At 43.0% G+C, this 18,060-nt stretch overlaps 1 protein-coding gene across 9 annotated transcripts in view; it reads right to left on the bottom strand.

Moving 5' to 3' along the window:
- LOC127008611 (origin recognition complex subunit 2-like) overlaps positions 1 to 15,142 on the bottom strand; it is a 49,275-nt gene extending 34,133 nt beyond the window's left edge. For 2 of the 9 annotated variants that reach the window (XR_007761216.1, XM_050880832.1), the window contains exon 1: positions 3,014 to 3,181. Coding sequence is in view for 3 of the 9 variants with exons in the window: in XM_050880832.1 (XP_050736789.1) it covers positions 3,014 to 3,095 (82 nt within the window). In the remaining 6 variants the exon portion in view is untranslated. Of the gene's footprint in view, positions 1 to 670; positions 745 to 3,013; positions 3,182 to 7,808; positions 7,899 to 8,015; positions 8,041 to 9,858; positions 9,994 to 12,628; positions 12,703 to 14,970 lie in introns of those variants that run through there. The other 7 variants (XM_050880894.1, XM_050880842.1, XM_050880863.1 and 4 more) reach the window with 7 other exon arrangements.
- Between the last annotated feature and the right edge of the window lie 2,918 nt (positions 15,143 to 18,060).

The following is an 18,060-nucleotide window of genomic DNA, read 5'->3' as shown; positions in this document are numbered from 1 at the left end:
GAGACTTAAACCTCTATAGCTCCCACACTCCCCTCTCCTGCCCTTCGCCCCTTCCCCTTGTAAACTGGGACAATGATGGCTTTTGTCCAGTCTGCTGGCACCCCCCCCCTCCCATGCCACTTCACATTTCTTGACCATCCCTTTAATAACTACATCTCCTCCACACTTCAACATTTCTGTTGTGATTCCATCAATTCCTGCTGCCTTTCCATTTTTTAATCTTTTTATTGCTTGATTTACTTCTTCATAAGTTATCCTTCCTTCTTTAAATACTCCTCCTCTACCTCAGCCTCATAGGCCTAGCACCATCCTGTCAGCAACACAAACTAGGTCGCTCAACGGAATCCCGGACAACCATGGTGATAAAGGGTTATTGCAAGTACCACACTTTTGTTCCTTTAATTCAATATCTTCAAGAACAAAACTATTTCCCTCAAATAGATTTTGAGAAGTTTTATGTAGTCTGTTTTAGGTTTCTCTCATTCTTCTACTGGGATAGGGAGGGAGGAGATCTAGTGATATGTGATGAAAATAATTATCAAATTTTTAAATTAAAATGTAAAAAACATAATTTTGTTCATGAAATCTATTGATGACCTCCAACAAAAAAATACAAATTTCCTTGTTAGTGGGAAAGCCCTATGCCCACAAACCCTAAGTGTTAACTCACCTCATATATACCAGCATCCCAGCAGTGCAAGACATAATAGGAGGAACCACAGCCTGACAGACACAGCTGTCAGACTGTCAGTACAGTCAACTGGGGTAACCAGACAGTTTTCAAGGTTATTTGCTTATGATTTTTTTGTTTCTATGCCTAGGATCTATGCTGAGTGTGCATTTACTCTGTATTGTTAAGGGGAGGTACCTAATAAGACATCTTTCTACTGGCTGGGGTGAAAGGTATCCGGTCATTTCACCTACGTCAGTTCGCCCACACCAAAAGGTCATTTCGCCCAAAGTCAGTTCGCCCACTCGGTGGAGTCATTTTGCCCACATTAGATATAATTCCTTTACTGTGCAAAGCCAAGTTAGATTTGACGTCAGAAGTGCACAATTGTTATTCTAATTTGAATCCAGATTCAAATTTGTCGAATCAAACAGATTTCGAATTAAGTCGAATCCAATATACATATTCGAATCTACCTCCCTAGTGGCTGCAGCCGGCCGTGGCCAACCGCGAGATCCTCAAGAGACGAGGGTTGAGACTCAAGGGATATATTTGTTAATTTTCTCTTTTAATCTCTTCCTAACAGCCATAACTCTGCAGGTAGGCAGTTCCATGTAACATATTGGTCGTAATAATAGCCATACAATAGTACAGGAATGAGTGAACGAGTGATAGAGTGGTCATTAATGAAACTTCCGAAATAAGAATAATGAAACTGAAACATGAATGTAGGTGTCGTTTGTGAGGGAGCCCACTGTATACCCTCAATTCCTGACATAATGGCAGACTGTTCAGACTTCTGTAGCCTATTCTGAGTTCATTCTTTGGGATGATTCGGATGAATATGTGAGGGGTGAGAGATCCTCATTCCAACTTCTCAAGGCTAGCTCATATTTAAATGGACCAGTAAGCTGATAATAATTTTAATTACATGCATTTTACAGGAATGCTCACTTATGTTTTATTTTACTTTTAGAATTATGACATTAGTTTTATTTTACTTTTAGAATTATGAAATAAGTTTTCATACATTTTATTCTTTGCATGTTTCTCTTGCATTTTAATAAAGTTTTTACTACATGATTTGTGCATTGTTGAATAATACTTGTGGGCAAACCAACTCTAGTGTGGGCGAACTAACTCTTGAGTGTGGGCGAACAAACTCTACATTTGGGCGAATTGACTTATGGGCGAACTGACATGTGGGCGAAATGACCATAAACCGGGTGAAAAGACACCTTACGCTCTTGGGGGTAAAAATTTTGCACACATTGATGTACTTGTTAGGTAAAGATTCGTATTAGGTCCGTGCCAGTATCTCATAATCTACTTTATGAAACATCACTATCTCTTCATATATCTTTTCTACAAACCTTCAACAGTCATGGAAACGCTTTGAAAATCCAATTCAAGGACTTTTTTTTTACTCTTGAAAATAGGGGATAATGTTTACGAAAGCGCGTCGCCTCCTCTGGTGCTGGCCGCGGCGACACTGCAGCCGCCGCAGCCGTAAAATAGCTCGCAGAGGGCTTAGGGTCGGGGGGCATATTTAAACTACTCCAACCGAACTTTACGACCTACTAACGGGGGGGCTGCGCCCCCCTTGACCCCCCCTTCTAACCAGGGGGGGCTACACCCCCCCTGGAACCCCCCCCACATGTATATGTGACTTATTTCAGCGAGGAGGTATTTCTCACAACACCGGCTGCAGCATCGCCGCGGCCAGCACCAGAGGAGGCGACGCTTTCGTAAATATTATCCCATATTTTCAAGAGTAAAAAAAAAAAGTCCTTGAATTGGATTTTAAAAGTGTGTCCATGACTGTTGAAGGTTTGTAGAAAAAATATATGAAGAGATACTGATGTTTCATAAGGTAGGTAATGAGATACTGGCACGGATCTAAAACGAATCTTAACCACTCGTTATTTTAAAAAACACAAATCTAAAACAGAAAGACATCAGTGATACCAGAAGTTTATTTGATAAAGCTTGGTAAAACCCTGATGAATGCTGCAACAATGTCAGATAATAAGGTCAATTTTATGTTCCAGTCATACTAATAGGTAATATAATCATAGACTTGAATAAATTAATGTCCTTCAGTGACATCTACTCGGTCTGACATCATACTGAAAATCATCTAATTGTTACATGGTCAGTGAACTGGAACACTTGTTTGTGATGTGTTCAGGGTATGAGGGCAGGGTTAACAGAACTGTAATTGAAAAGGTCGAGTTAGTATAGCTTAGAATGGCAATTGTGCCGACACTAGGGATCGCAGCGACAAGGAACAAAATTATATAATAAGCAAGTCACCCTTTTCTACATACTCTCGGCATTTACCTGCTATCCCTTCCTCTTTATGCTGCACGGCTTCCACGTCCGCATCACTGAAAAACCTGACCCGCAGCATCGCCTTCCCCATGCTCCCGTGCTCCTGTTTACAGTTTCAGCTGGCGGGCGCCACTCGGAAAGAAGAGCCGCGCCTTGCGTGGCTGTGCTGCGAGAAATACCTCCTCGCAGAAATAGGTCGCTCATGTCCACTACGCATGCGCACTGGGGAATACAAAGCAAGAAAACATACTAATTTGCCTGGGTTTTGTTCTAGTTTGTCCAATTGTAATCTTTTGTGATGGTTGATATTGCCCACAAGACAACAACACATCAGACCAACAAACCAAACCAGCAGGAACTGAATGCATATCAACGAGGGATATTTTTTTATAAATCTGCACCATTCGTTTGTTTTGAAGCCTTCTCTTTATTAAAAGTGTCTATCTGATGTTTGAACAATGTGTTGGAGACGAAATAGGAAAATTAAATGGTAGCGGTGAGTGAAACCTGGAAAAAGAAAGTTGAACCGCTCTCTGCGAGCTATTTTGCAGCTCCATTCGATTCCTACAACTGCGACTCTCTAAAGGCGGACCAAGGAGGCGGACACACACTATACGATACGGCCTGTCCGGCGGCCGAAAAGTGGGCGGAGCTAGAGGCCTTAACGCAGTATGTACGGGTGTAATTTGTGCGGCGCGGCCTCACGAAGCGGCCCGATGGTCTTCTGTTTATGTTTGAAATTCCGTCCGACGCGGCCCGCGGCCTCACAGTGTGTATAACGTTGCGGCGCGGCCTTGAGGCGGGAATTATCTCAGAGCGACGCTGACAATCGTGTTGTACACATTATTTATGCTCCACGATGTCTGATGTCTGGATAAATAAAGACTTTTGAATCTGTTTTATTGATCTGTACAAGGGCCATCTATGTTTGTGGACATAAATCATAAATTGTGTTGTTATCGCCCGGTATTCCGTGAGGCCGCCTCACAGTGTATGCTTCATCCGGCCGTCGAGTCTCCGCCCACTTTCGGCCGCCGGACAGGCCGCACCGCATGTGTGTGTCCTTAATAGCTGGATTGGCTTTCTCTGTACTAGCCTGAGAATCCAAAGCCCGCAGCTGCCATCTTAAGATTCCCTCGAACCAAGGCATATATGTAAAAAAAATCGGCATCAACGCTCGCTGAGTGGCAGTGGCACGCTTACCTGTCAAGTCTTACGTTTTTTGCGTAAGTCTTACGTAATTTCGGTGATTTTCAAGTCTTACGGCGTAAGTTGAAAATCTTACGTTTTTTTCTCCGCTTGCGATGTTATTTTTAATATGATTTTTTTTTAAACAATTTGAAATTTATCGTACGCGCCATATTTAAATTTATGTGAGCGTGCTGAGTAACGGTTACTGTTACGGTTAGTGTGTGTGTGTGTGTGTGTGTGTGTGTAGGGGTGGGGGTGGGGGGAGGAGGAGGAGGAGATACCTCGTGCACCCTGCTTGAGTCCGTCGGAACCATATCTGTCAAGTCTTACGTACGTTTTTTATACACAAACTTATGGTCTCTAACGCAAAATCTTATGGCACGACACCACAGTAGCTTGACAGGTATGAGCACGTGGTAAAACACTTCATTACGAAGTTATGAATTTGTTGAATTTTGCAATGCCCTAGCTACTAGCTTTTTATTGGTTTATGGAAAAAACCCACTCGTTACCCAGTCTCCATATTTGGCACAAAACAATTTTTTTCGCGTTATTTGACTGTTACATTCTCTATATAGCATGTAGTGTTACGTCAGGGGGTATATTTCATGTGTATTTGTGTTATTTGTGTGGGAGATGCTAGTTTGGGGCGCCCGCGGAGAGTTGTGATGGCCGGCGTGGGGTGCATCGCTGCGGGCGGGAAGGATGAGGGAAGCGAGCCCCGTCGGAGGGACAGGGATCCGGAGAGCCGAGCTACGAGAGACGAGAGACGTGCGCCGCCGCTGCCTGTGTGCCCTGCCTGCTCCTATGTGCCCTGCCCGCTTTTGTGAGCCGTGTGCAGTGTCCGTGCCCCCTCTGTGAACTGGGAGTTACTGTGCCTTGTAAACCAGTGTTTTGTACGTGTTAGAGCTGTTAAGTAAAGTGGAAAACCTACGCTGTGAGCCTCTTTGCCCTGCCTTGCTTCCCTCGTGTTGAGGCGGCCTTGGGAGTGTTGGCGCGGTGTGTCTTGCTTTTCTGGGTGTTCGCGTCTCGCGACCCGTGTGTGGTGGTCTGGGGTTGAGGCACACCGCCTGCCCGTGCTTGGAGTGGGGATAGTGAACAGTGAACAGTGAGCTACGCCGTGTCGTTATGGCGTCTCAGGATGGCCGCCGTGAGGGTGAGGAGGCGGGCAAGGCCGAGCCTGATCTGGGTGAGCTGAAACCGGGCAAGTTGGACTTCATTGCTGCCATGCTGGCCGGTACCGGTTCCGAAAGGAGTATTTTCTTTTTATCTTAATGACGTCAGATGAAATTCCTAATTATATTTTCTGTAAAGAAAACTCTCTCTCTCTCTCTCTCTCTCTCTCTCTCTCTCTCTCTCTCTCTCTCTCTCTCTCTCTCTCTCTCTCTCTCTCTCTTGAGAAACGCCGCCTCCGAGGAAAACTGATCGAATGTTTTAAAATACTTAATGGTTTCACGAATGTAGACAGATCAACATTGTTTATGATCGATGACACTTTGCGTACGAGGAACAATGGCGTAAAACTCAAATGTAGACAAGTAAATTCAGACTGCACCAAATTTTCTTCACCAACGTTTTAGTGCGAGAATGGATTAAGCTCCCACCGTCAGTGGTCCAGTGTAACACGATTGACTCCTTCAAAAACAGGCTCGACCGTCACTTCCTTCAACTTGATATTAACTAGAGTTGAAATGCAACGTTTTGGAGCCTTCTGATCAATATAGAATCACTTACGTTTATGGACAGACCTCCTAGTCTGGACCATGGGGTCCGTGTGATCTGATTTTCTATGTAAATCTCTCTCTCTCTCTCTCTCTCTCTCTCTCTCTCTCTCTCTCTCTCTCTCTGGCCTGCTACATCTCCATTATTTTATCATTATATATATTCATGTAATTCTTCATATCCAAAAATCCTCGCCAAGGGATTTTCAATTCGTTTATATATGCTCAATTGTGTATGTTGGATTACTGATCTCTGACGTCGGCGACGCCGACGTCAGCGTCCTGAAGCACCCAGTACAATATACGGCGACGCCGACGTTGCTGTCCTGAAGCGCCCAGTACAATATACGGCGACGCCGACGTTGCTGTCCTGAAGCGCCCAGTACAATATACGGCGACGCCGACGTTGCTGTCCTGAAGCGCCCAGTACAATATACGGCAACGCTGACGTTGGCGTCCTGAAGCACCCAGTACAATATACGGCAACGCTGACGTTGGCGTCCTGAAGCACCCAGTACAATATACGGCAACGCTGACGTTGGCGTCCTGAAGCACCCAGTACAATATACGGCAACGCTGACGTTGCTGTCCTGAAGCGCCCAGTACAATATACGGTGACGCCGACGTTGCTGTCCTGAAGCGCCCAGTACAATATACGGCAACGCCGACGTCAGAGTCCTGACAGCGAAGCTTATGTTGGTGTCTTTATTACATTTAGACATTTAGTTTTGGTTGGTACTGAGTGATCCCGTATTCTGTTCTGACTCTACCTAGAGACTCCATATATGAAACGGTGTCTTATTTGACTTTCAACGTTATTATAGTGTAATAATGCAAGTGTGTCTTACGCACATTTGTACTTGACAGTAACAATCAATTCTAACAGAAAATAATATAAAATAATGAGAAAGAAGTGATATATGTGTATGTGTGGGAGTTGTTGAGTTCCTCTTCCTTTGAGTTGCCAAGTGGCTGGGTAGTGAGTGCTTATCTCACCACCCCCTCGGCTCAAGGACGCGGCCTCCTCTCCCTGTCTCCCTTTCATCCTCCCGCTGTCTCTGTTCTCTTTCATTCTTCCTTCCTTCCTTCTACCTCCCCCCTCCAGTGTGTGTGTGTGTGTGTGTGCGTGCGAGAGAGAGAGAGAGAGAGAGATGCGTGCTCTCCCTCTTTCTCCCTCCCCCCCTCTCCTCTATCTCCCTCCCTCTCCCTTCATATCCCAGTAGCCCTTCGTGTGTGTGTGTGTGTGTGTGTGTGTGTGTGTGTGTGTGTGTGTGTGTGTGTGTGTGTGTGTGTGTGTGTGTGTGTGTGAGAGAGAGAGAGAGAGAGAGAGAGAGAGAGAGAGAGAGAGATGCTAATCTCTCGCAAATTTCTCTGTATATTTATGCTTACATCTCAAAATTATCAAATAATTTATGTTTCTCTATGTGCACCATTTAATTTTGCATGTTTTTATATTTAATACATGATGATTATGTTGAAATTATGGCTGAAAACTTGTTATAATCAGAAGCAACGTTTGAAATTTGGCGCACGCGGCCAGCCTGGATACGGGGCGGGGCGCCGTTTTCGCCCGGTCGTAGCGAAGGGGTTAATCCTCTTCTAAACCTCTTAAGAGGAAATGGAAGAGGATTAAGAGGAATTTGGAGGAGGATTGAGAGGTTTAGAAGAGGATTTATCTTCTTCCATTTCCTCTTGACCCTTTCCATACTGTGACGCCAACGTCTGCATCATGGATGGAAAGGGTTAACCCTTTCCATACTGTGACACCGACGTCTGCGTCACGTATTGAAAGGGTTAAGCATTCTGTCTGATCATCCAACACTGTAGTTAATGAAATAGGTAACAATTAGCAAGAGTAACCTAAAAAATATGCATGAGTAATGTATACATACGCTGCTTTACTCTTTTCCTGAAGCCACAAGGAGTTGGAGCATCTGAAGCCTCAGTCAATCTTCTCTTGCTCTTTGGTGTTCTGACACTACCTGAAAATAGTCACCTCCATCAGGTACTTATGATGTAAATATCAAACTAGAAAGAATAAAGAAAAGATATTGTAGAATAAACAACTGTCTTAATTCATTAGATTACTAGCTGCAAACCTTTTTTTGCTGAGCTTGGAGTCTTTGGTGTTTGGGGTTCTCGGAGTCCTAGGCGTTCCTAAGTGGGGTGTGGGGAGTCCTTGAGTGTTCCTGTCTTGCTAGCAGATCCAGCCTTGGCCAGCATACTTAATCTCTTTTTTGGAGTTTGAAATCCAAATACAGTGGTGGTTCTGATGTGATTTTCATCATTTTCAAGTAGCTCTAACAAGAAAAAAATAAATAACTACAATTATTTTCAAAGACTATTCAAACCATAATCACCCTTAGTATAACTCAAGCACAGTAAAACATATAAGGAAACCTATGTCAATTAGGAATTATGAAGAGGAAAATAATACCCTAAAGATATGACTAATTTAAAAACATAAATGCTGTAAGTATGTGATAGGTTGGAAAGTTTGGAAAGTTATGTTTAGTCGGCGGAACATCTGTGGTCATATGCTGGAGAGAGACAGAATGGGAAGGAATTATAGAAGAGAACAGATCCCAGGAGACGGGACACAACCCCCGATTAATACCTGGTACCCATTCACTGCTGGGTGGACAGGGGCGTAGGGTATCAGAAAAGCTGCCAAAATTTTTCCACTCCGCCCGGGAATCGAACCCGGGCTCTCTCGGTTGTGAGCCTAGTGTGTTAACCACTGCACCACGAAGCCCCCATGTGGTAACAGTAAGCTATACATAAAACTATATTCAGTAGGCCTTTACAGTTCTGGACCTGCTTATTCCAGGTTTCAAAAATTCTTTACAAAATCTGGCACTCACAATTTAGAAAAAGACATTCTGTAGTCTGTCTGCAGATGTGCTTGTAAATGTAAACTTCCTCATACATTTTTTCTGGACTTACAATAACATTATTTATGTATCAATTAAGAAAGAATGTGAAATGCATTGTCAACAATGGATAGCCAGAGTGTAAGAGATAAAAGGATAGCAACTATAGGTTAAGTGTGGCACAAAACAAATCAATTAATAGGTTATGCCTGTGTTTTTGGCAGGATTTGGAGTGGCGAAATAAACTGCTTCAGGGATTAAAAAGCTAAGAGGAAATCAAAGAATTAGTAGAAAACTTTAATACTGAAGACTCTAGCTAGAGAAGCTAGTAAACCCACAAAAGTCATGAGTAATAAGGACAAAAGAAGCAGCACATTAAAGTTAAATTAAGACTCTACTGGTTGGACATCAAAGTCCCTTGAAATGGTGTGAATGCTCTGTTATTACTGCAGGTAATGCTCCACAGGCAACATAGCACACAGGTTGGACATGTCTGTTGCAAATTTTGTCAGATACTATTTTTTGTCAGTGCTCACCAGAAATTTCTGATTTTCAACAAAATGAGGACGGTCACCTCTTGATCAGTTCAGATTTTTTAGAATTAACTACATGGTCATAAGTATTACTTAACTCTAAATAAGGCCACACCCCTAGCCTCTTGCTAGTCTAGTTATGCACGGAAAATCATTGATCACATGAGTGTCAGTTGTGTCATTTCTGTATTGTCTGCAAGGTTGAAACCTAGATGAAATATCCTTGATATTGTTTTCCTTCTTGATTGCCTCTTTGGAGTCAATTAGCGTTTAGTATCTGTTAAAAGACGTACAACAGTCAGTTTACGCTAGACCGTCATTGAGGGAAGAACACCTTGCTCCATGGTGGCCAAGTTACCAATTAACATTTTATTAGTATGAATGGAAATAACTATATTTTTGGAAGAATTCCAGCATTCATTACATTCAGTCAAGACATAGTCTATTTTCTGCCTACAATGCATTATATACATGATATGAAGCTTAAGCCATGTCTTAAGAGATTTGAAATAATGACAATGGACAAAAACACTAACCTGTAGGCTTAAAGTAAAAATCTTTGGCTTCTTCCTCAGTCTCCTCCACTGGAGGTAACTCTGACCCATTGAGATAATGGGAAGAGTTCCTTTTCCTTACATGGCCTCGTTCAGACAGAGGTACTGGATTTTTTGCTGAAAAGATGGTTTTGTTACAATATTCATAAACTATTCCATGGTAATACTCGTTATTTCAGCCTTCATGTACATGTATTCAACAAAGGGATCACTGATTTGGGGAAGTTAGGTTATTATTAAGTTTTCATTCTGGTAGTTAATGGAAAGATTATATGGTCTGAAATACCAGACCTTGTGGGAAAAAAATAAAAAAATAAATAAATTACATGGTATATTTAACAGATGTTCTTCTTTTGCTTATATTCAGTGATAGGTACCGTCAGTAAATATGAGGGGAAAAACTATAGCTGCATGTGGCCTTGGTGCTCATCTCCATCCCATTGGCCCTTGAACCTCTGGTGGGTGAGTCCACTACCCCAGGACACAAGTAGATAAACTGAATACAAAACTACCCCCCCCCCCCCCACACACACACACAAATATATATATATATATATATATATATATATATATATATATATATATATATATATATATATATATATATATATATAGTATATATATAATTTAAGAATATTTTATGAGATAAAACACAGGTAACCATTGTTTGCATAAAATCTATTTATCCAATCAGACTATGAACTTAGATGGAATATTTTACCAGAATATTCATTATTACGAGTATAATCATTTTGAGAGATGATAAAATGGAGAGTTTGGCAATTCCATGGGAAATCTATAATGAAGTGTATCAATAGGGATGCTCTCTCCTAAACTTCTAACATACGTCTTTTTCAACCTTGGCTGCAGTAACTGAAAAAATATGGAAGTCAAAGTAACAGAGACTGCAATCAGGTATTGGAAGGGAAATTAAACAACTTTTCAGCACAGTTACAGAAGGTATGCTTGTAAATATTTTGACTTAACGGATAAGCATGACTGTGAAGACAGATGTAAATAGGCAGTAAATTTCCTAGTATTATAAATAGCTCACTGTTGTGGAAGTGGTTGCTTCCCTGCACACCTGACAGGGAGAGTATGCCTAACAAAGCCCTATCTCCAAGGGTTTGTGTCTGCAACGTTTTGAGTCCTTGTCTTGTAATGCACCCTGACAGTGCCAATTTTTTTTTTTTTGTCCACTGGACTATCTTGATGATAACAGAGTTAGGAAAGAAGAGGTCAAATGCTGAGACATGGGTGGTTAATCTCCGTGCCTCTGCAATGGGACCAGGGGCCGCACAGTTGATGTTCCTACTGGGGGTCAGCAACTGATGACTGAATAGACTGGCACTGCCACTCAAAGCCAGATACACTCAACAGTGTCACGACACCACAGTCGACAATATGAAGGGTGTCTGGACTGACATCCTGACGGTGTCGAGCTCGTAGGCCATCACCCTGAGACAAGCCACCATGAGGCCAACGTTGTGCTGTATTAGGGGTTGCAGGACGGCATTAGGGTCGTGATGCCCAAGTAGTGGCACTAGTGTTAGAAGGCATCCTACTGGAGCATCGAGGCAAGGTGTGTGTGTGTGTGGGGGGGATGGGGGGGATGTCAGAGGAGGAGGGGGAAGACACATACTCTGGATTGTCGACATCAGACTCCTCCTCAGCAAGGTTGGGAGATGCGGGGTGAGGAGCACACTGCAGCAGTGCCCCTAAGCCCATTTTTATCTCAAAATGTTCACTTGTTTCTCCACTAATTTTGACACATGCAGATGCATCCTCATAGAAAGACTTTATTGCATTAAGCAGTTTTCCTCCCACACCATATATCTACCTTTAAAACATCCCACAATGCCATCCAATCGACTCTTATAAGCTTTTTCTAAATCTATGAAGGCAGCAAATAGTTTCTTTCCTTTTGCTAATATTTTTTCTACTACCATCCTGAAAGCAAATATCTGATCCACACATCCCCTTCCCTTCCTGAAGCCTCCTTGTTCTTCACTGATTTTCTCTTCTGTAAGTCTTTACACCCTCTCAATTATGACTTTTCCATATACCTTTCCGGGTATACTCAGGAGACTTAAACCTCTATAGCTCCCACACTCCCCTCTCCTGCCCTTCGCCCCTTCCCCTTGTAAACTGGGACAATGATGGCTTTTGTCCAGTCTGCTGGCACCCCCCCCCTCCCATGCCACTTCACATTTCTTGACCATCCCTTTAATAACTACATCTCCTCCACACTTCAACATTTCTGTTGTGATTCCATCAATTCCTGCTGCCTTTCCATTTTTTAATCTTTTTATTGCTTGATTTACTTCTTCATATGTTATCCTTCCTTCTTTAAATACTCCTCCTCTACCTCAGCCTCATAGGCCTAGCACCATCCTGTCAGCAACACAAACTAGGTCGCTCAATGGAATCCCGGACAACCATGGTGATAAAGGGTTATTGCAAGTACCACACTTTTGTTCCTTTAATTCAATATCTTCAAGAACAAAACTATTTCCCTCAAATAGATTTTGAGAACTTTTATGTAGTCTGTTTTAGGTTTCTCTCATTCTTCTACTGGGATAGGGAGGGAGGAGATCTAGTGATATGTGATGAAAATAATTATCAAATTTTTAAATTAAAATGTAAAACATAATTTTGTTCATGAAATCTATTGATGACCTCCAACAAAAAAATACAAATTTCCTTGTTAGTGGGAAAGCCCTATGCCCACAAACCCTAAGTGTTAACTCACCTCATATATACCAGCATCCCAGCAGTGCAAGACATAATAGGAGGAACCACAGCCTGACAGACACAGCTGTCAGACTGTCAGTACAGTCAACTGGGGTAACCAGACAGTTTTCAAGGTTATTTGCTTATGATTTTTTTGTTTCTATGCCTAGGATCTATGCTGAGTGTGCATTTACTCTGTATTGTTAAGGGGAGGTACCTAATAAGACATCTTTCTACTGGCTGGGGTGAAAGGTATCCGGTCATTTCACCCACAGTCAGTTCACCCACACCAAAAGGTCATTTCGGCCACAGTCAGTTCGGCCACTCAGTGGAGTCATTTTGCCCACATTAGATATAATTCCTTTACTGTGCAAACCCAAGTTAGATTTGACGTCAGAAGTGCACAATTGTTATTCTAATTTGAATCCAGATTCAAATTTGTCGAATCAAACAGATTTCAATTAAGTTTAATCCAATATACATATTCGAATCTACCTCCCTAGTGGCTGCAGCCGGCCGTGGCCAACCGCGAGATCCTCAAGAGACGAGGGTTGAGACTCAAGGGATATATTTGTTAATTTTCTCTTTTAATCTCTTCCTAACAGCCATAACTCTGCAGGTAGGCAGTTCCATGTAACATATTGGTCGTAATAATAGCCATACAATAGTACAGGAATGAGTGAACGAGTGATAGAGTGGTCATTAATGAAACTTCCGAAATAAGAATAATGAAACTGAAACTTGAATGTAGGTGTCATTTGTGAGGGAACCCACTGTATACCCTCAATTCCTGACATAATGGCAGACTGTTCAGACTTCTGTAGCCTATTCTGAGTTCATTCTTTGGGATGATTCGGATGAATATGTGAGGGGTGAGAGATCCTCATTACAACTTCTCAAGGCTAGCTCATATCTAAATGTACCAGTAAGCTGATAATAATTTTAATTACATGCATTTTACATGAATGCTCACTTTTGTTTTATTTTACTTTTATAATTATGACATTAGTTTTAATTTTATTTTACTTTAAAATAATGAAATTAGTTTTCATACATTTTATTCTTTGTATGTTTCTCTTGCATTTTAATAAAGTTTTTACTACGTGATTTGTGCATTGTTGAATAATACTTGTGGGCAAACCAACTCTAGTGTGGGCGAACTAACTCTTGAGTGTGGGCGAACAAACTCTACATTTGGGCGAATTGACTTATGGGCGAACTGACATGTGGGCGAAATGACCGTAAACCGGGTGAAAAGACACCTTACGCTCTTAGGGGTAAAAATTTTGCACACATTGATGTACTTGTTAGGTAAAGATTCGTATTAGGTCCGTGCCAGTATCTCATAATCTACTTTATGAAACATCACTATCTCTTCATATATCTTTTCTACAAACCTTCAACAGTCATGGAAATGCTTTGAAAATCCAATTCAAGGACTTTTTTTTTACTCTTGAAAATAGGCGATAATGTTTACGAAAGCGCATCGCCTCCTCTGGTGCTGGCCGCGGCGACACTGCAGCCGCCGCAGCCGTAAAATAGCTCGCAGAGGGCTTAGGGTCGGGGAGCATATTTAAACTACTCCAACCGAACTTTACGACCTACTAACTTGGCTGCACCCCCCTCGACCCCCCCTTCTAACCAGGGGGGGCTACACCCCCTCCCTGGACCCCCCCCCACATGTATATGTGACTTATTTCAGCGAGGAGGTATTTCTCACAACACTGGCTGCAGCATCGCCGCGGCCAGCACCAGAGGAGGCGACGCTTTCGTAAATATTATCCCATATTTTCAAGAGTAAAAAAAAAAGTCCTTGAATTGGATTTTAAAAGCGTTTCCATGACTGTTGAAGGTTTGTAGAAAAAATATATGAAGAGATACTGATGTTTCATAAGGTAGGTAATGAGATACTGGCACGGATCTAAAACGAATCTTAACCACCCGTTATTTTAAAAAACACAAATCTAAAACAGAAAGACATCAGTGATACCAGAAGTTTATTTGATAAAGCTTGGTAAAACCCTGATGAATGCTGCAACAATGTCAGATAATAAGGTCAATTTTATGTTCCAGTCATACTAATAGGTAATATAATCATAGACTTGAATAAATTAATGTCCTTCAGTGACATCTACTCGGTCTGACATCATACTGAAAATCATCTAATTGTTGGTCAGTGAACTGGAACACTTGTTTGTGATGTGTTCAGGGTATGAGGGCAGGGTTAACAGAACTGTAATTGAAAAGGTCGAGTTAGTACAGCTTAGAATGGCAATTGTGCCGACACTAGGGATCGCAGCGACAAGGAACAAAATTATATAATAAGCAAGTCACCCTCTTCTACATACTCTCGGCATTTACCTGCTATCCCTTCCTCTTTATGCTGCACGGCTTCCACGTCCGCATCACTGAAAAACCTGACCCGCAGCATCGCCTTCCCCATGCTCCCGTGCTCCTGTTTACAGTTTCAGCTGGCGGGCGCCACTCGGAAAGAAGAGCCGCGCCTTGCGTGGCTGTGCTGCGAGAAATACCTCCTCGCAGAAATAGGTCGCTCATGTCCACTACGCATGCGCACTGGGGAATACAAAGCAAGAAAACATACTAATTTGCCTGGGTTTTGTTCTAGTTTGTCCAATTGTAATCTTTTGTGATGGTTGATATTGCCCACAAGACAACAACACATCAGACCAACAAACCAAACCAGCAGGAACTGAATGCATATCAACGAGGGATATTTTTTTATAAATCTGCACCATTCGTTTGTTTTGAAGCCTTCTCTTTATTAAAAGTGTCTATCTGATGTTTGAACAATGTGTTGGAGACGAAATAGGAAAATTAAATGGTAGCGGTGAGTGAAACCTGGAAAAAGAAAGTTGAACCGCTCTCTGCGAGCTATTTTGCAGCTCCATTCGATTCCTACAACTGCGACTCTCTAAAGGCGGACCAAGGAGGCGGACACACACTATACGATACGGCCTGTCCGGCGGCCGAAAAGTGGGCGGAGCTAGAGGCCTTAACGCAGTATGTACGGGTGTAATTTGTGCGGCGCGGCCTCACGAAGCGGCCCGATGGTCTTCTGTTTATGTTTGAAATTCCGTCCGACGCGGCCCGCGGCCTCACAGTGTGTATAACGTTGCGGCGCGGCCTTGAGGCGGGAATTATCTCAGAGCGACGCTGACAATCGTGTTGTACACATTATTTACGCTCCACGATGTCTGATGTCTGGATAAATAAAGACTTTTGAATCTGTTTTATTGATCTGTACAAGGGCCATCTATGTTTGTGGACATAAATCATAAATTGTGTTGTTATCGCCCGGTATTCCGTGAGGCCGCCTCACAGTATATGCTTCATCCGGCCGTCGAGTCTCCGCCCACTTTCGGCCGCCGGACAGGCCGCACCGCATGTGTGTGTCCTTAATAGCTGGATTGGCTTTCTCTGTACTAGCCTGAGAATCCAAAGCCCGCAGCTGCCATCTTAAGATTCCCTCGGACCAAGGCATATATGTAAAAAAATCGGCATCAACGCTCGCTGAGTGGCAGTGGCACGCTTACCTGTCAAGTCTTACGTTTTTTGCGTAAGTCTTACGTAATTTCGGTGATTTTCAAGTCTTACGGCGTAAGTTGAAAATCTTACGTTTTTTTCTCCGCTTGCGATGTTATTTTTAATATGATTTTTTTTTAAACAATTTGAAATTTATCGTACGCGCCATATTTAAATTTATGTGAGCGTGCTGAGTAACGGTTACTGTTACGGTTAGTGTGTGTGTGTGTGTGTGTGTGTGTGTGTGTGTGTGTTTGTGTAGGGGTGGGGGTGGGGGGAGGAGGAGGAGGAGATACCTCGTGCACCCTGCTTGAGTCCGTCGGAACCATATCTGTCAAGTCTTACGTACGTTTTTTATACACAAACTTATGGTCTCTAACGCAAAATCTTATGGCACGACACCACAGTAGCTTGACAGGTATGAGCACGTGGTAAAACACTTCATTACGAAGTTATGAATTTGTTGAATTTTGCAATGCCCTAGCTACTAGCTTTTTATTGGTTTATGGAAAAAACCCACTCGTTACCCAGTCTCCATATTTGGCACAAAACAATTTTTTTCGCGTTATTTGACTGTTACATTCTCTATATAGCATGTAGTGTTACGTCAGGGGGTATATTTCATGTGTATTTGTGTTATTTGTGTGGGAGATGCTAGTTTGGGGCGCCCGCGGAGAGTTGTGATGGCCGGCGTGGGGTGCATCGCTGCGGGCGGGAAGGATGAGGGAAGCGAGCCCCGTCGGAGGGACAGGGATCCGGAGAGCCGAGCTGCGAGAGACGAGAGACGTGCGCCGCCGCTGCCTGTGTGCCCTGCCTGCTCCTATGTGCCCTGCCCGCTTTTGTGAGCCGTGTGCAGTGTCCGTGCCCCCTCTGTGAACTGGGAGTTACTGTGCCTTGTAAACCAGTGTTTTGTACGTGTTAGAGCTGTTAAGTAAAGTGGAAAACCTATGCTGTGAGCCTCTTTGCCCTGCCTTGCTTCCCTCGTGTTGAGGCGGCCTTGGGAGTGTTGGCGCGGTGTGTCTTGCTTTTCTGGGTGTTCGCGTCTCGCGACCCGTGTGTGGTGGTCTGGGGTTGAGGCACACCGCCTGCCCGTGCTTGGAGTGGGGATAGTGAACAGTGAACAGTGAGCTACGCCGTGTCGTTATGGCGTCTCAGGATGGCCGCCGTGAGGGTGAGGAGGCGGGCAAGGCCGAGCCTGATCTGGGTGAGCTGAAACCGGGCAAGTTGGACTTCATTGCTGCCATGCTGCCGGTACCGGTACCGAAAGGAGTATTTTCTTTTTATCTTAATGACGTCAGATGAAATTCCTAATTATATTTTCTGTAAAGAAAACTCTCTCTCTCTCTCTCTCTCTCTCTCTCTCTCTCTCTCTCTCTCTCTCTCTCTCTCTCTCTTGAGAAACGCCGCCTCCGAGGAAAACTGATCGAATGTTTTAAAATACTTAATGGTTTCACGAATGTAGACAGATCAACATTGTTTATGATCGATGACACTTTGCGTACGAGGAACAATGGCGTAAAACTCAAATGTAGACAAGTAAATTCAGACTGCACCAAATTTTCTTCACCAACGTTTTAGTGCGAGAATGGATTAAGCTCCCACCGTCAGTGGTCCAGTGTAACACGATTGACTCCTTCAAAAACAGGCTCGACCGTCACTTCCTTCAACTTGATATTAACTAGAGTTGAAATGCAACGTTTTGGAGCCTTCTGATTAATATAGAATCACTTACGTTTATGGACAGACCTCCTAGTCTGGACCATGGGGTCCGTGTGATCTGATTTTCTATGTAAATCTCTCTCTCTCTCTCTCTCTCTCTCTCTCTCTCTCTCTCTCTCTCTCTGGCCTGCTACATCTCCATTATTTTATCATTATATATATTCATGTAATTCTTCATATCCAAAAATC

This window comes from Eriocheir sinensis, chromosome 4 (genome assembly GCF_024679095.1).
Source record: "Eriocheir sinensis breed Jianghai 21 chromosome 4, ASM2467909v1, whole genome shotgun sequence".
NCBI classification, from domain to species: domain Eukaryota; kingdom Metazoa; phylum Arthropoda; class Malacostraca; order Decapoda; family Varunidae; genus Eriocheir; species Eriocheir sinensis.
Note: the sequence above shows the minus strand (reverse complement) of the source record. Positions and strands in the feature narration are given on the sequence as shown.